An 18,530-nucleotide genomic window follows, 5' to 3' on the forward strand; every position below is an offset into this window, starting at 1 on the left:
AGTATAACCAATAAGAGCATACGATTTTTAAAATTTGAAAATGATATTTTATATTAAAGTCTCGGAAACTAGTATATGCGTAGACATAAAATGGTTTCTAATATACATTTCCAAGGTCCGAGCAAAGTAAGGTTCAAGGTAATTAACACTGGAAGATCTCTCACCTCGCATAAGTTGCCAGTTCAAGACAGCCGAAACAATGCCATAACCTGTGTCGTTGACGTAATAGGGTCTATTGATTGAACTCAGGGAAGGATCATAACTAGCGACCCAGTCTACAACAAACCTATCACTATTCACTCCACAATATACAGTACCGTCGTCACTGCAGTCAAAGATACAGGTCGCACCGCTGCCAGATCGCTGGATAACGCCATGACAACTCTCTATTTTTGGTTTAGTGTTGACTGTCGTAAAGTAAATACATGCATCTCTCGTCAGTTTTAGTTAAATATACATATAGCCATATTGAGGTATATTTTATATGGCTCAATAATTTTTACATTTTAGATATTATGACTAATAACATGTTTTAGACTGCACAAGTAGAATAATTGTTGCCTAGTCATACGTATGACCTGGAGCACATTCCTCGATAAGTTTGACAACTGCACATAACATTTCCTCTTCCACAAAGACTCGAGCAAATCCAAACCTACCTGTTAGGCAGTTATCTCCCCCAAAGCCGTTTAGGCACGCACAGGTAGAGGGTAGACCATGGCAGGTCCCAGGGTAACAAAACTTACTATCTTGTCGCCAGGAGCACCGCTCTATGTGCACAAAGCAATAAGGCAAATTTTAGAACAATTCAAATTCTGATTTTATTTTCCATGTTACACATCTATTATCAAGAATTTCCTCTTTTTACATTTTTCTGTCTAACGAGCAAAATTCCAATTCTTTTATTATAATATTCTTCTGTGTCTCTTTTTCAGGCCTTACACTTAGGCCGTTATAGATTTTGTGTCCACTTATACATCTAATCCCGTCTCTGCCTTCCTTATTGTTGGTGCTGTTCCATATACTTTTCGCGTTCGTGTCTACAGCTAAAGTTGTGCCCGATGTACACACTGCAAAGAGAAGGAGGATTTGTGTTCTAACAACGCTTAGAAGGACTAATGTGACTACTTACGTTCACACACACGATCACGATACGGCCCATCATCGACTGGTTCGTAAGCCATTTTCCCACCCCCTCTATCGTAGGCACACTTATAACAATATCGATTTGAACTTGTCGTGCATCTAGTATCGGCACAGTTTTCTACGTTCCCATTACATCCTGTTAAACGACATTGAAAATGGCACACATCTTAGAAATATGTAACTGGTATGAGAAAACATTCAATTAAAGTCATCATCGAAATTTCTCATATATTCGTATGCAAAAGCAGACTGAGTAAGCTGTTAACTTCTGCACTGTTTGATTTCGACATTTATTCCTGTATTCTGAAGCATAGAACAGTTGTAAACAACAGCGTAATAAAGTGTACCGATGTTGATCAAAGCTAAACAACATTTTACAGTCGACATAAAAACACGAATGACTTTGACCAACAGAACTGTCCCTGCAAAAGTAAACCAACAAAGTATGATTTCTCCTCACTTTACGATTATTGTCCATTGCGAAGACTTCAGGGGCGACATCAAAAAAAGTTCTTAATTGATATAAAATAATGGATTGAGCAATTATCCTCCCTGTGGAGTAGTGACTTGTTTTTTTTTTTTGGGGGGGGGAGTTTATCGTCAAAAAACCTAGCGCAACGTTTTCAGAAGTTGTTATAATATGTTATTAAATTCTTTACCTGAGCAACAATACCGATTAAAAGAACTGCAGCAGTATCCGTAACAATTCCTGTTGTAGTAACAAGTATTTGGCCTGAAAATTGACAAAACATGCACTGAGGGTGTGTTTGACGAAGTTATGTAATCAATTTCTATATTTTATAGGTGAGAAACGCCTCAAAAAGATTTCATTGGCTATCTACGCTGTAATGTGCGAGAATCATATTAATAGTGTAGCGAAAGGAAATGCAACATTTAAAAGCGAATTAAAGCGGGTGATCGATTTTGGCATGACGCATTTAATGCAGAAGTGGCGAGGATTCGCTGAAAGAACGAGGACAGGGCCGAGAAAAACTCAGTTTTCGACAAAGTAATCACATGATGTCTTCTGTATCTGTGAGTTATCGAATGATAGGATATTTTTCATAATAACATTAAACTCACCAGGAATCCGTCACGATGACCATAGAGTTGATGAATGTGTAAAGAACTGCTGCTGAATATAGAAGCTTCGCCATAATCTTCCATGTATTTCACGCCCCGTTGGTCAATTGCAATTGCACAAAAACCGCTAATGCACTATCGAAAAAAAAAAACAATACATAATAAAATAACATCGGCGTATCGTGTCAATGTGGCATAAAATGAACGCCATTAGGTCACGTTCATACCGACAAATACTCAAGACCTTGTTTCTTTGTTGAATTGGAATTGCATTGTAATATTGCAACCTTTGATTGGTAAATCGACGCGTAAAAAACAACGCATAAAAAGTAAACGATCGAAAACGATCATCAACGATCAAAAGCGGCGATTTTCTATTATTCCAATAACTTACCAAAGCGTTGTTCTTCAAGGACTGTTCAGCCCAATGGACATAGGTAAACTGAATTTTAACGGTGATGAAGGGCGGTTATGTGTCAGTTGGCTTCGAATAGAGAAACGACTTAACTGATCTTTGATTGGCTAAAGAAAATGGTCATATATTGATTGAGGTGGGGGCGGTCTGTGTAAACCATGTCATTGCTACTACTATTAATATATGACTGAACAAAGCAACCACAGAACAAACAACAAAACAAACGAAAAAGCGAACAAGAATGAATAAGTACACGACCTTTCATTCGATAGGACAGATCACGTGATATCATAATGGACAGAGAAAAAAAGAAGGTAATGTATCAAATTGTTGCGACGACAAAATACCTCGTACTAGTGGCATATGATCCTCTTGGAAATGGAAAAGTGTGTTTTATACCTACTGTGTAATATCTGGTAATCTTGGAATGTAAGTCTCTGCCTTGGTGAAAGAATAGTTTGTACTGAATCCATAGGTGTAATTTCTTTGAATATCTTTAGTAACTCATATCAGGGAATTCAAATAAAACATGCATTTCAAATTAATTTTCTAGTTTTAGTACATTTGCAACGTATTTCAATCCAAACGAAATCATATTTATGCCGGTGCAATGATTTACACATTCTACGCCTTGCTTGTTTGTGATATACATTAAAGCCTCTGTAGCTGTAACTTTTGAAATTTGTTGACCTGAAAAAGGCTTTCTATTTTATCTGGTTTTGTTTAAATTCTGCAAACTTAAAGGATGCAGTATTTTACAACTGAAAAATTGGACAAGTAAATTTAAATTTTAACCGTTATTTTGATTTCCCGCCATTTTTAAAAACTGGCAATATTACAAAGAAAACAAAGCATATGATGTCCCAGTGGAAAACACTCAGCTCTATGCATTATATTGGACTACTCTGTTGTTTCTGTGAAGATTCAAATGCATATATGCACGATGTACAGTGTTTTTGCTTTGTTTGCATGAGGACGCCGTTTTATGTTTGGGCAAACGTTTATTATTTATCTTGCTCAAAATTGCACATGTAGTCCAAGTAGACAGTGCATTACTTGTATAAACACCCCTCAATGAGTACATTCCCATGAACTTTGTTTAGTTTGGAAGTAAAATCAAAAAATAATGCTAAAAGATACAGCTATTGGGCCTTTAAACTCCACCTATTTCATAAAACAACTCTCTTAGAGAAATTACTCCGTCTTTGTGTAGAGTTTATGTGACATAAATAGTATGTACTGCAAAGGTGACGTCCACGTTGTAAGAGAGCGACGAAGAGACGGATAATTGACAGAGAGAAAAACTTGTAAACTCCTTATCGTCATCCTGAAATTTCAGTTGATTAATGTTCACTCCGAAATGTGACATCACGGGTCACTCTAAAGTGACGCTTATCGATGGGACCAATCTTAGTATTATTTCTATCAGGTAAGTCATGATCCGATTGTGCAAAGCGTCCTATGATTTGACTATGTAATGCCGCCCGACTGTAGTAAATCGCTGGCACAGAAAGTAGTTGCTTATTACTAAGTTTCACGGGGTTTAATGTTTTTCTTGACCACAGTAAATTGTAACACATGAAAACATGTGTACGACGATTTAATCGGTTATAAAACATAACATGACGACTTTAACCACACAGAGACAAAGGTATGAAGCAGCACGGAGATGATGGACAGACGCGCACAAACTTAACGTTTATATATTCCTTAGTAAGTTAAATAAAACGAAGTATGGTCATTATATCCACTTCATAGTTGCGTGATATCCATAAATCTGATCGGATAAATTTCTCACTGAACCTGATTAGGAACATGTATAGCATTGATATCGTTTGGTTGTGCTGCATAGGCACAGAACTTAAGTGAATTTCAGAAGTAACTCATAAAAGGAGTAATTACAATAACTAAAACATGTGCTTGTCATTAATAGGCAAGTCTCTGTGCATTTACTCACTGATGTATCTCAACGAATTCAAACCCTTACAGATTCATTGTTTTAAATTCTGTATCTGTGGTTTTGTGGCGACTGGAAGTTCATTAAACTCCGCATAAAGGATGGGAACTGAAGTGTGGCAGAACCAAGAGGACAGAAAATGTCAACAATATAGACCTGTACATAAGAAACTATCATCATGAAAGATAAGTATCTATAGTATACTTCTTAGTAGATTTATATCTGTAATGCAGAATGCGATGTAAGGACCCTTGTCAGGTGTCTCCGATCGATGGAGTCATCTACATGCTGTTCTTATTGGAAAAGTCGTTCTCAAATTTTGCAGAGCTCAACAACATGACTTGACGATACATCACAACTATAATCGCTTACATTCAATATTCAATTATTGTCACCCCGATGGTCAGTGTATACCTTTGCCCTGCCTACTGTCTGCCACGCAGACAATAGACAGGGCAAATCATAGCTCTGTGACTATGAAAGCATAGCGGTATGACTGATCTAAACCGACCAAGTCGCGTGGTTAAATAAACTGATTGACGAATTCTAACGTGAAATATGTTGTCGACGGTTACAGGTTTGTTACTAAATAAAGCTGTACGTTCGCGACATCGGACACTGCTGCTTGAAATGCCGGCAAATTACATCAATGTTGCATGCATTGTTGTCTTTGCTGCTTGTACTCTGAGTCATGAATATGTTTTTGATATTCGATGTTACGCTTGTAGTCGCCTAATAAGGTGGGTTTTCGTTTTTTTGGGATGCGGATTTTCAAAAGTGTAGTCTTAAAATGCGGACAAGTGTTTGCTTTTGCACATTTATGAAAGAATAATGACGTCAATTGTGAACAGCCTTATTACGCACATGGTAAGTCTCAGTTTTGTCAGCGTTATTGTAATGGTTGCGTTAAGTAAGTGTACTGATTTTAATGAAATAAGGTACGCATAATCAGTTCCCATTCTTCGTGTTGTTTTCATATCAATAAAATCGTATATTTTGCTGTAGTGATTGCCCATTGGGGACCCTTTCTGTATCATGTAGAGAAGTCCATCTATGGCGCCACCGTGGCTCATTCCTACACTATAGATCGAACTTAGCGCCACCACAAAGGGACGGTAGACAAGAACAAACAAGCAATGTAAATATTCCAGCCCAAAATGCTGTATTTCCATTGCATAGATTCGAATATTTACAAGTCAATTCGATTCGTAAGCGTTTTCGAGATGAAAGTATCATAAAATAGTCGCTTCCGTTATGACCTGGATGAACAACTACATAAAGTATGAATATCGGCTAATTAGAATAGCATTTATCAATATTCTGTCATTTTCATGGAACTTGTGTGCTAATATCTTCAACCACATTTTACTGGGAAACCTTTTCATTAGAAATTACGCCTGCATAGTATGAAGAACCTGTGATTATTGTAGATGTGGGATCCTATTCTGATGATTCAATTCAATTCAATTCAATTTAGTTCAATAGAACTTCCCAAACACGGGCAATTAAAAAGCGTGGCTCAAATACAACATCAAAAATATATAATACAAATTTACAAAATGGTAGGAGACGCAGGACTATACAAAAAACAGTTTAGGAATCATTTAAAAGCCGCACAGCGGTTGGAATGAATGACAACTTGCGCCGGTTTGACCTGCAAGCCGGGTATCTAAAACGCCGACCAGAGGGAAGTGTGTCGAACTCTGCTGATACAATGTGATCACTAGACAAAAGAATTGAGCGGGCTTTCCTGAGTACTTGCTGATTATGAAACGTAGAAAGACTTCTCTAGGGTATACCAATTAGTTTTGAGCTAAGTGAAACAATTCTATCAAGTGAAGTTTTGTTTTTAACAGACAGATTTTGATACCAGCAAATGAATGAAAATGAGATAACGCTTTCAATGTAAGATTTATAAAAAAAGAGATAAAATTTGTCTATCAATGAACAAAAGGCCGATACATTGGAGGTTACTGCACTTTTCGCCGATGATTATTCATTGACCCACAAGTCTTAATTTCTCAGCAAACCGTGCCAGTCCTTGTCATATCGTACAATGCAGGGAAATTTAACTTTCCTTTCCATCCAAGAAATTTTCAAAGGACAGTAGAAAATCAATTGACAACAGTTCACTGAGTTCAGGTAACACTTCCACATCATCAGATCCCACGTCTCAATCTCCTTCTGACAAACAGTTTGGTACACGTTCTTGTAATTACTCTACAAGAGATGGCCATTTAGTGTCAGATTGTTTAGAATTGAAAGAAAACATGAAGGTCAGTGTGGTCAAAGTGGATCTAAGCCCACCAGCTTTATTTCTTCATCAACTCAATTAGAGTATAATAATGTGTGTAACACATTCTCTGAGGTTAACCCCTCTTATCCCAGATTAATGGGGTCAATGTCAATTCTTCTCAAGATAACATTATGGGTATTTTTGAACCATTTATTCATGATGGTTTTATATCACTTTCTGGTGATTTTCTTCCGCTACCCCTGTCAAAATTTTAAGAGATACCGGGGCATCCAAGTCTCTTTTGTTGGCAGATAACTCGCCGTTTCTGAAAAGTCATTTTCAGGTTCCAAAGTTCTTATTAAGGGGTAGATTGTAATGACTACACTCCTGTTCCTCTACATAATGTCTATTTGTCTTCGGACTTTGTTTCTGGACCTGTGACTTTAGGTATTAGGCCTTTTTGCCTTTTGAAGGGATTCACCGTCTTCTGGGAAACGCCCTTGCTGGGGACAAGGTCATTGCAAATCCACTTGTGACTGATAATCCTAGTTTAGATCAGAATCCAGAGCCAAAAGAAGAGGAAATTCCTGGCTTATTTCCTTCATGTGCTATTACTCGAGCCATGTCAAAGAAAACTTCTGAGAATCAAATATTCTCAAAAATGACGTCACAGACGTTGACTTAAATGACACCTTTCTCAGTCAGGTGTTTGACACGGATCATTCCGTTATCCCTCGTGGATTTGAAACTTCCAGTAAAACTTCTGCTGACCAAGGTCAGACATTTTCTAGATCAAATCTCGTTGCAGAACAACACAAAGACCCAGATATCTTGTTTTTGTTTGACAGGGTTGTTGACGAATCTGAAACTTCAGATAGCCCTGTTTACTATTATACAAAATCTGGTATTCTCATGTGTAAATGGAGACCTCCAGATGTCTTTGTTGATGACGATTGGGCTATAAACATCCAATTGTGGTTCAAAATCCCTATTTTGCTGAAATATTGTGCCTGGCCCATTAATCCCCTGGGCTGATCATTTGGGAGTTAAGAAAACTTATCATAAAATTCTCAATTACTTTTATTGGCCTTATCTCAGGCAGGATGTAGCACATTTCTGTAAAATTTGTCACACATGCCAACTGGTAGGAAAGCCAAATCAGACCATTCCAAAAGCCCCTTAACAGCAAATTCCTCCCTTTTCAAGAACCATTTAGTAGGATACTAATAGATTGTGTTGGGCCCCTACCAAAAACAAAATCAGGAAATGAGTAAATGTTGACAATAATCCGTACATCTACTCGGTTCTCTGAAGCCATACCACTCAGAAATATAAAGACAAAGACTATAGTGAGAGTTATTACACCTCACTCATTCAGCGTGCACTGCCATTGGTTAAACACGACTCCCGTGACATGTAAAAGAACGTTATGATGCCCTCTGCGAACGTGATGATGCCCTCTGCGAACTTGATGATGCCCTCTGCATTTGATATTACATGGATGACGTCATTTTACTTACTGCGCATCCTTTCTGCGCGTAACAAATTGTCGTTCGCTTGTACTTGCTACTATCGCTGCGAAACGTCATGCAGAGCTGTCACCGGCACAGTTAGACGATATTTTGATGCAAGTAAACAGCAAACGAACGAAAATGGCAACAAGGAATGCAATTTCTGTGTTCAGCGACTATGCAAGCAACAAATTTGGATACGCGACCGAGGAGATCGGCAAACTTTCAGCGGCAACCCTAGACTTGGCACTGACAACATTTTACGCTGAGGTCCGGACTCATGCAGAAAGGCGAACTGTACTCGAAGAAGTTTGTTCGGTGTAATAAAAATAATAACACATGAGAGCTAGGGCAAGATCACGATTTTTTGCCTGCCCTCGGGCTGGTGGTCATGATCGAAATATTGATGATGCCCTCGCCTACGGCTCGGGCATCATCAATATTTCGATCATGACCACCATCCCTTGGGCAGGCAATAAATCGTGATCTTGCCCTCGCTCTCATGTGTTATTATTTAACTATAGTCAAATTTTTCACATTCTTTGGCCTCCCTAAATGTGTCCTGTCCGATCAAGGCTTCAACCATATGTCTGGAATTTTTCAAGAAGTAATGGATCAGCTAGGCAGTAAACAGTATAGGTCATCAACCTATCATCCAGAAAGTCAGGGTGCCTCTGAGCGATTTCATCAAACATTAAAGAATATGATTAGGACCTGCTGTTTTGACACAGAGAAGCAGTGGGATGAAGGAATTCATTTTCTGCCCTTTGCTGTTAGAGAGTTAATCCAAGAGTCTCTTGGTTTAAGCCCATTTGAGCTTGTCATTGGACATACAGTCTGTGGCCCACTTAAGCTCCTCAAGAGAAATTCCTATCAGACAATGATGATTGTCTGAATATTTTACAATATGTGTCAGATTTTCGTACAAAACTGTTACGGTCAAAATCAACATCCCTTTATTTGGCCATAGTTCAAATTCAAAGCCATGTGAAATGAGTCATCACTTCACATCCGCTACTTCAATGTTTAAGTTTTGTATTACACAATGCACACATGTACCCATTCCAAGCGTGCTTTTAGGCTCTTTAAGTTAGACCTTCTGAAAGTGGACATGTCTCTGAAGGGGACCGGCTATAGTTGTCGCCAAGATTGCTTGTAAAGACCATTTTGATGGAACAGCTTTGAACCTGTGATGTGATAGTCTTATACAACTCCACACAAAATTGGTAAGCCATCCAGTTGATTCTTTTGTGACTTAAAAGCAGACATTCTTGAAGGAACATTGAATAGCCTTATTCCATTGTGAGACTCTAAGAGCATGTGCGCCTAACAAAAGGCCAAGGACTCATTGAAGTATGCGAACAATGAACATTATAATGGACACATTCAAAGGACTCTGATTACATTTGATAGTACTTCCTTTGAGACCTTTCAGTTAAAGTAGTTTTAGTGATGTATTCTTATGCAACTTTGAGTTAGTGATTGTTTCAAAGCAGCTAATTGTTCACTCGTTAAGTCAAGGCTGCTTTTATGCAAATGAGATTTTGTCAACGAAAGTAAACGTTCAGTCACCGTTAGAGGGCGTTTACTGAGGTGGGTCATGTGACCACCCCATCTATTATGACCTTTGACTCCTCAATCATCTTAGAGGGAGTATTAGTTCCTGTTAGTTACTTCCTGTTTCCAATTTCCTGTGTCAAAGAGTGTATTCACTTCCTGGTCAAAGAGAGCATTTACTTCCTGAGTCATAGTGTGAACGTAGCTTAGTTTTCACTTCCTGTATCCTTTCGTTTGATTTGTTTTCAGTTAATCGTTCCCAAACGTTCTCAACGTTTGTAGTACAACATTCTATGCAGAGAATTTGTTGTTCTCAGTCTGGAAGACATGCCTATATTCAAATAAACCACGTGAAACTTAGATTGGATATTTGCTTCTTCTAATTTAAGAGGGAATGCATTACGAAATATCAGCTGTAGACGACTATTGCAAAGTAGTTGCAGACAAATAATTTTGAGTCTTAAGGAATTCGTTTGTGCGTTATAAAAACTCTCTAAGGCATGTGCATAAGCCAGAGAAAATCTTGACTCATCTCAGCAGTCAATGAAAATCAAATACAATAAAAACACCTCAAAACGGAAGTTTGAACCAGGTCAAAAAGTTCTTGTTCTACTTCCGGTTCCTGGCAAACCACTCCATGCTCGTTACATTGGGCCATATCTAATTGATAAGAAATTGAGCGATTTAAATTTCATCATAAAAACACCTGACAGGCGAAAACAAAAACAGCTATGTCACATAAATATGCTTAAGCCATATTTGGATAGGGATAATCCTACTCTAACACAGCCTGTCAGTGCAGTCAGCGCTAGCCATTATGAAGATAGTGATACTGAAACTGACTTTAGTGAAAATACTCTAAATTCAAAGCTGGGCTCGGTCAAGCTTCAGAACTCAGAAATCCTGGAGAATCTGGAGTCTACAAAGTTGGCACACCTCCAGCCAGAACAACAACAACAGGTGAGAGAACTGCTCCACGAATATAAACACCTGTTTCAAGATGTTCTAACGAGGACCAACGTCATCTATCACGATGACGATGTTGGGGACAGTAAGCCTGTAAAACAACATCCATACAGACTGACTCCAACAAAAGCAAAATATTTCAAGGAAGAAGTCAAATACCTGCTGGACATTGACTTTATTGAACCCAGTAAAGGTAACTGGAGTTCACTTTGCATACTTGTGCCAAAATCAGATCATAGTCAGTGTGCGAAATTAACCGACAGATTTCTCGACAGGCCAAAAGTTTTTAGCAACATGTCAGTCCTTATGACCAACTGAAATTTAAAATAAATGATGAAAATTTCTCCGTCAAGACCTGTAACAGATGCAGATGATAATTGACTCTGAATCATGTGATTCAGACTTGAATGTCATGCACCTGTCAATGTTTTCTACCGTGGGAGTGAGGGGCAACAGAGGATATTGATCGCACTTCGTGTCCTGGTAGTGGGGAATTTGATCTCTATGGTACACAAGACCAAGGGTGGGGGAGTTGACAATGTCGCAACATAGTAATTTGTTGTCTTGTTTTTTACGAAGAGTCTAATCCCTCCGATCGACGTGCATAGCACGTTGCAGCTGATTACATTCAGATCAGTATGAATTATGTCAGTGCATGCAGATTCTAGCAACAATGGAATGGATTGATTTTGGTGCAACAATGTGACACAATATTATAATAATACTTGTCTTGTGAGTGTAAGGCTGCGTTCAAAAAAATGGTGAGGGGAGGAGGGCTGGATGAATTCAGGGGGAATCGAAAATTTTGTGGGAAGTCGAGGGGGGACTTGAAAGTTTACTCTGCCTAAAGGGGGGGACCTGAAAACATTTTGACTCCCAACATTTTGATGTCGTCCAATGGTTCTAATGTTAGTAATAATTAAACAAAATCTAGAACCGTTTTGTCACATATTATGTCTTTAATCTTAAAAAGATATAAAAATGTATGAATACCATTAAAGTTTCATGAAACAAGTTGGCCTTGTAATGAGGCAGGAGCTGCAACTGTTGATAATTTTTCAATGTTTCTGTGCAATGTAACAAATACAGTTTCTTGGTGTCTCTCTCCAGCATGCTGAAAAACACAATATGCACTTTGTCAACAATGCCCGTTTGTCAAAATATTGGTGATATTTGAATGATACAAATGTACGGTACACGTAGGCTGTGTTAGCAAGCTGTATATTGGACATGCAACATGCTGTAGGGAGTAGAACAAGAACGCAGTTGTATAAATTGAGCAAAAATTCCCACATCTCATTGTACCAATAACACAAAAGTAAAACTTTGAAGAGTAAAGACTCTAATTTAAATAGAAAAATGTGTGACTAAATGGAATCATTTATTTTTCATCAAATTTGCCATTATTACACCCAAATTTCTGAGATTAAAACATTAATTTCATGGAAATTTAACCTTCCTGTATTGTTAATTTTGTAAAACATTTATAAGTGGCATCTACCATAAGTTATATATGTCTTGTACTTTTGAAAAAAAAAATTCGCTTGGTCACTGTGCTCATTTTTTCACAATATGGTTAAACGTAGCTAGGAATACACAATTTCATACTCTCTCATGATTGTCATTTTAGTACAGCATTTTACCAATTTTACTAATTTCTCTGTCTTTTTTTATAACTATGGACATCACATTTCATTCGCTACAGTTTTTACTCAAAATTTTTGCAAAATCTGAGAAAAATTGAATGCAGTTTATTTTATAAAGGGGACAAAAATAGACTTTGGCGCTCAAAGGGTTAAATGCCATGCTTCGACATGCTTCGGGGAGGGGCTGGTGGAAATGGGTTGAATTGCACATTTATTTCATCAGAGATTACGATAATGAGACAGAATTAGTCTAGTCTTTGACTCAGGTGAATAGTACATCATATTTAGACCAAGGAAGTGAGCATCTGTGCAATACATTGATGTTTACAATCACAGGAGATGCAAAACCCAGGAAACCAGTACATAGGAAATCACTAAATATTTGGAGGAAAATCTAAACAGATTTTTGTGATAAATAAATATACAAACCATACCTAATGGGGAGAAGATCAATATTATCTTCGCTGATAAATACATAAATATTTAAAACTGCATTTTTGAAAATGTAATAGATAACAGGACATTTCAAAGAAAGTTTTAGATGACGAACAAAATTCTTTAGAAAAGTTTCGACTATCTGCTACAGTGCCATTATTCATTTATTAATTAAGTTTAAGTAATATTTTTTATTTTAAATGGGGAGAGAATTCAAGCTGTTGGTTGCTGAATATTTTATGTGATGTTTACTGTGTGATAAATTCATTTTAGGCACATAAAAATTATCGTCAGTTTGAAAAACAGGTGGGATAGTAATATGTACAAACCGGTCTATATCAGGGGTATACTGGTTATTTAGTAAATCAAAAACAAAAAAGACATGTGATATTTACACACTTAATATGTCTTTTTGTCTCAAAAAAGTGGCACAGAATTATATGCGGGTATTTTTCTTCTGTAATAATTGTATTGGTTCAAGGGAGGTTTGAAAGTGTTACCCCAGATCTCAATTCAGTACGATGAACATGGAAGGATGAGTGAGTTGCATAAAGGTAATAGAATGGATTTAGGAAAATATGGCTAAGTTGAAAAATGATATACCAATGGTATACCAACTCTAGGGGTTTTAGTTTGACGACTCTCTGAATATGTGTTTTACAGTATAATGTTGTGGTCAAGATCAACTCCCAGGTGTGCTGCTGATGAAACCCTATCCAATTTATGGCTATCAATTCTTAAACCCCAATTGATATTCACATTCCTTCCCCATGTTACAAACATGTAATTGGCTTTCTCAACATTGATGATGAGTGTGTTTGACCGACACTAATCAGAGACTTCGGAAAAATCACAGGCAAACTGGAAGTAAACAGTCTAAAATCTAGTTTTATGTTCGTAATTATTAGAAATAACAATTTGTAATTTAGAAACATTTATGTCTTTAAAACTGATTTAGTATTTCATCCAGGTTGAGCTTCCATTTTGTGGAGCAGCACTCAATAAAATCGCTGTATGTGTATGATAATAATAATAACATTTATTAGTGCCCACGGACTAAGTCCGGGGGACTTACAGGTTTGGTCATGTCCATGCATCTGTGCGTGCGTGCGTGCGTGCGTCTATCCGTCCGTCCGTCCGTCCGTTCACGCAGACATCTCAGAGATGCCCGGAACGATTTCATTTAAACTTTGTACAAGGATTACTTCATATGTCATATATATGCACGTCGATTGGTTTTGTGATACAATTAAATACATGAGCTCACAGTTTTGAAAAGTGAATGAATTGTCATGTGCTGTTTGTCACAACTTAATTCTTTCAAACACTTGTTTTCTTTGTGCTTTGAGAATCTTGAGAGCTCAAAACTATGCCTATCCCCTAAAAAATGCATGGTTAAAAACAAATTTATACGAAATACAGTCTCCTCTGATTAAAGATTATCAAAGAAAGAACATTCAGTAATAAAAGTGAAGAGAACCTAAGGTCTTTCATTGTCCAGTTCAAAGAGTAACGATTATATGTTGTTAAGGATGTGTTGATAAAAAATAATGTCTGATCTCTTGTACATATTCTAAAAGTAGCAGACGTTGGAATGTGTTTGTCATACATGAGTATAAATGTATGGACTATGGTAATTATAATAAATGACATCAAGTCTTCGTTATTAACATTTAATTCTTCATTCACCGTATTAGTATAATCATAAACATCCAAAAATCAGATAGAAGTGGAAATGGTGGGATGTATTATAGCAAAATGAATAAGTAAACAGTGAGAAACGTTTTTTGATTGAAAACTTTAATATCAAAGTTTACTACTATTGCATGAACTATCTGTAGCAATTAACACAACATATTATTAATTGGAGCAGTCATATTTTGCAATGTCCATGGTGTTACGTGCAGAGAAAACAAACAAAAGGGTGAACTCAGCAGTTTCCGTGTAAAACGAAATTTATTACGAAAATAAAACTAATATTGCTAAGTCAGGGATAGAATACAAGCTTTAAAAATGTACAGACTACTTATCTCAGCTAGGACGACAAAGCTCCGGTCTCACAGTTGTAACATTGCCAGAGGAATTGGCTAGAGGTCACGGAACTAAAGGTCGTATTTACATATGATCACATTCCCCATTGAGGGCGCACTATACATGCCAATACAAGCTACACAAAAGACAGCTACACAAATGTTGTGCTCTTCAGCTTTATTTGTAACATTGAAAAAGAAAGAAAAACGCTGTAATATTGACTTAAATAGGCACTTATGAGCCCCTGTGGTATGTCTTTAAGTGTATCAAATGCCTATCGGCATTGTTCTGACCAAACAAACTTTACTTTTTTTAAGTAAATTAGTCAAAGGCTCAGTAATTGTGGAGAAATTTAAACGTAATTTTCTGTTGTAACCAGCCATACCGAGAAAGTGCATCAGTTGTCGTTTGCAGTTTGGTATGGGAAAACTTGAAATGGCACTGATTTTTGGCATCAACAGGTTTTACCTCACCCTGTCCTACAGTACGTCCAAGGTAAGTCACCCTCGCCCAACCAAACTCAGATTTGGCAAGGTTGACAGTCAACATTGCTTTGCTCAGTCTCTCGAACAACTTCCGCATGAGCTTGATGTGTTCCTACCAGGTGTCACTATACCGAACGACGTCGTCGACGTAAGCTTCATATCCGTCTAGCCCGGATATGACGTCGTTGATCATCCATTGGAACGTTACCGGAGAGTTCTTCATTCCGAATGGCATCACCTTGTACTGGAACAATCCGTCTGGTGTAACAAAGGCGGATATTTCACGAGCACGATCTGTCAGAGGGACGTGCCAAAATCTCTTCAGTAGGTCAAATTTCGTCACAAAATTTTGCTTTTCCCACTTGATCGATGCAATCATCAATCCTTGTGATTGGGAAAGTGTCTGTCTTTGTTAAGGTATTGTTTTTGCTGCAGTCCGTGCACATACGACAACTATGATCAGTGTGCGAAATTAGAGAAAATAGCTTCAGGTCATAAGGACCTGTACCAAGCCAAAGCTTCAGGTCCTTACAGAAAACTGCCGGTCCTCAATAAAGGCAGTTGTTAACGACCATTAATTCAACTTCTCCACCAACATTATGCTTTTGAATGTTGTAATATTTAATTTTTCATGCCCTTTTATCAAAAGAGTCAGCAAGTATTCACTCCAAAAGACCATTGTTCACATAGATTGCAGAATAGTGAAAGTGAAAGATCATGAAATATTCATCTACATTATTTGGAATCTGAAAAAGATCACAGCCCTCATATTCCTCACTGTCATTCGCACACATTTATCAATGTTTTCCACCACAGAGGGGGGGGGGGGCGCTAAGGGATTAACAGGATAATTTGACATTTTTCCTAGTCATGTCAAATCCTCCACTCTCCGACTATAAAATGATGTCAAACACCTACGTACGGGGAATACAGACTCGTCCACTAGCTACATGTGGATGATGAAAGCGAGAAAGTTTGTCTCTCATAACTTTCTATGGGGAATAGTGTTCTCTACATTGCTGTACACTACACCAGGGCACGTGATATTGTGATTTGAAAATGGTTAGCGAGCTGAAAATCACTTCTGAAATAAGCCAACGCAAGTGGTAGAAGAGTGAGTGAATAGCTTATTACCCTGAAAAACAGTCATGAGTAAGGGGAGTGTAAGAATATTCTTTTTTATGCAAACATCGATTGCTACGACCTTTTTATTGTATGTATTTTGATGTAAAACAGAAGGGAGAAAATACTTGGTATGTATTTTGATATGACGTATGTTGTAATGTCAGTCAAATTTCAGGTCCGTTCGTGATCCGTACAGCGTAATTGTGCAACCCGACGGCGATTTCCGAAAGAACATGATTTTATTTATTTATTTATTTGTCATTCATATACAGGCCGATATTTCAGTGTCCAGCACTGTTCTTCCAATATCTCCTGTCATGCAAGATGTACAAATCAAAAACCACAACAATTAAGAGAAAATTTACACCAACAGATAAAAATGAAAAGACAACACAATAAAACAAGAACAAATATCTTACATAAAAGCACCAAAACACAAACACACACACAAAAACACTCACTCAAACACTCACTCACTCACTCACTCACACTCACAAAAAGTTAAAAGTGTACAACCTTAAGCTTATATTTAAAGGTCGCCAAACTAGGAGCCGATCTAACTTGAGTAGGCAGACTATTCCATATGCAAGCACCATAATATGAAAATGCTCGCTTGCCATATTCAGTTTTCACTTTATGAATGTAAATATTGCCGTTACTAGCATGTCTCGTATTGTGACTATGTATGGAATTTGAAAGATTGAACATTTCTGTCAAATAACTTGGCGCACTATTATTAATGACTTTATAGGTTAGAGCCGCTAGTTGGCGCTTCCATCTAATAGATGGACTAATCCAACCTAGGCGTTCATACACTGATTCTGTTCTAGTATCCCGTGGAACCTCCAGTATTAGTCGACCGGCTCTTTTGTGGAGGAGTTCAAGTATGTTCAAATACTTCTGATGTGTATTACTCCAAATACTTGCTGCATAGTCAAAATGTGGGAGAACAAGACTGTTCAACAAAACTTTACGTTGATGTACAGGCAAGAAATGTCTGATTCTAGATAGAAAACCCAGCTTTGACGTAATTTTTGCTGCAATTTTTGTAACATGCATGGAAAAATCCAGTTTAGAGTCCAGCCAAATCCCTAAATATTTGAAATCCGTAACCTGTTCAAGAAAATCTCCTGCAACTTGAATGTTAAGTGGTGATGATGATTTAACTTTCTAACCGTACCGAAAACCATTGATTTGGTTTTCTTAGTATTCAAAGTTAACTTATTATTATCGGTTCGTGGAAGCGTAAAAGTCTCTCTCTCTCTCTCTCTCTCTCTCTCTCTCTCTCTCTCTCTCTCTCTCTCTCTCTCTCTCTCTCTCTCTCTCAGTCTAGCCGTTTCGATGTTTTGATTTGTCGACATTTATTTCGGGTTCGCAGTCACCACTGTATGTTGATGTCCATTTCTGATAACGGGTATGGTCTCTGTCGTCACTTTAGTGATTTATTCCTGCCGTGCTCAATATCAGACACTCAGAACAGGAACAACGCTGGTAATATTGCGTCTTTAGTCTTGAAAGCCAGTAAAATTCGTAATATATTGATGACATGTCAAAGCATGGAGCAAATTATCACCATCGGAAGTGTATAGACTTTAATGCACGGGCAAGTTCACATTGTTCACATTACCGCTGAGAATGTGTACGACAGTAAGAATGAAACATGACGGAGCAATGATACCGACTTCAGAGAAACAGCGTGATTTTTTTCATCGCAACAGCAAGCAAGAGTGAGTTGTAGAAATTTTACAACCTTGTAGGCTTGTTTGGTCCTCAAAACTAACAACAATATAACGTTGAATATTCTCTATGTAATCAAGACGCACCTGACGTCATTTCGTGATTGTTTTACTGGAGGTCCACATATCTTTCTCTCACGACTTTGACTGACATGTATACCGGTACTTTGGTTGATAATGTTGCTGTGCTGTACTGTGTTT

The 18,530-nt window shown here is 37.6% G+C and overlaps 1 protein-coding gene across 4 annotated transcripts in view; it reads right to left on the reverse strand.

The window, feature by feature from the left end:
* LOC139117292 (uncharacterized) overlaps positions 1 to 18,530 on the reverse strand; it is a 133,854-nt gene that overhangs the window by 21,898 nt on the left and 93,426 nt on the right. For all 4 annotated transcript variants that reach the window (XM_070680270.1, XM_070680278.1, XM_070680295.1 and 1 more), the window contains exons 3-7: positions 2,230 to 2,364; positions 1,806 to 1,879; positions 1,133 to 1,282; positions 660 to 770; positions 165 to 407 (exon numbers count right to left, since the gene is read on the reverse strand). In XM_070680270.1, coding sequence (XP_070536371.1) covers positions 165 to 407; positions 660 to 770; positions 1,133 to 1,282; positions 1,806 to 1,879; positions 2,230 to 2,303 — 652 coding nt within the window. In that variant the 5' untranslated portion in view covers positions 2,304 to 2,364. The remainder of the gene's footprint in view (positions 1 to 164; positions 408 to 659; positions 771 to 1,132; positions 1,283 to 1,805; positions 1,880 to 2,229; positions 2,365 to 18,530) is intronic.

This window comes from Ptychodera flava, chromosome 2 (genome assembly GCF_041260155.1).
Source record: "Ptychodera flava strain L36383 chromosome 2, AS_Pfla_20210202, whole genome shotgun sequence".
NCBI classification, from domain to species: domain Eukaryota; kingdom Metazoa; phylum Hemichordata; class Enteropneusta; family Ptychoderidae; genus Ptychodera; species Ptychodera flava.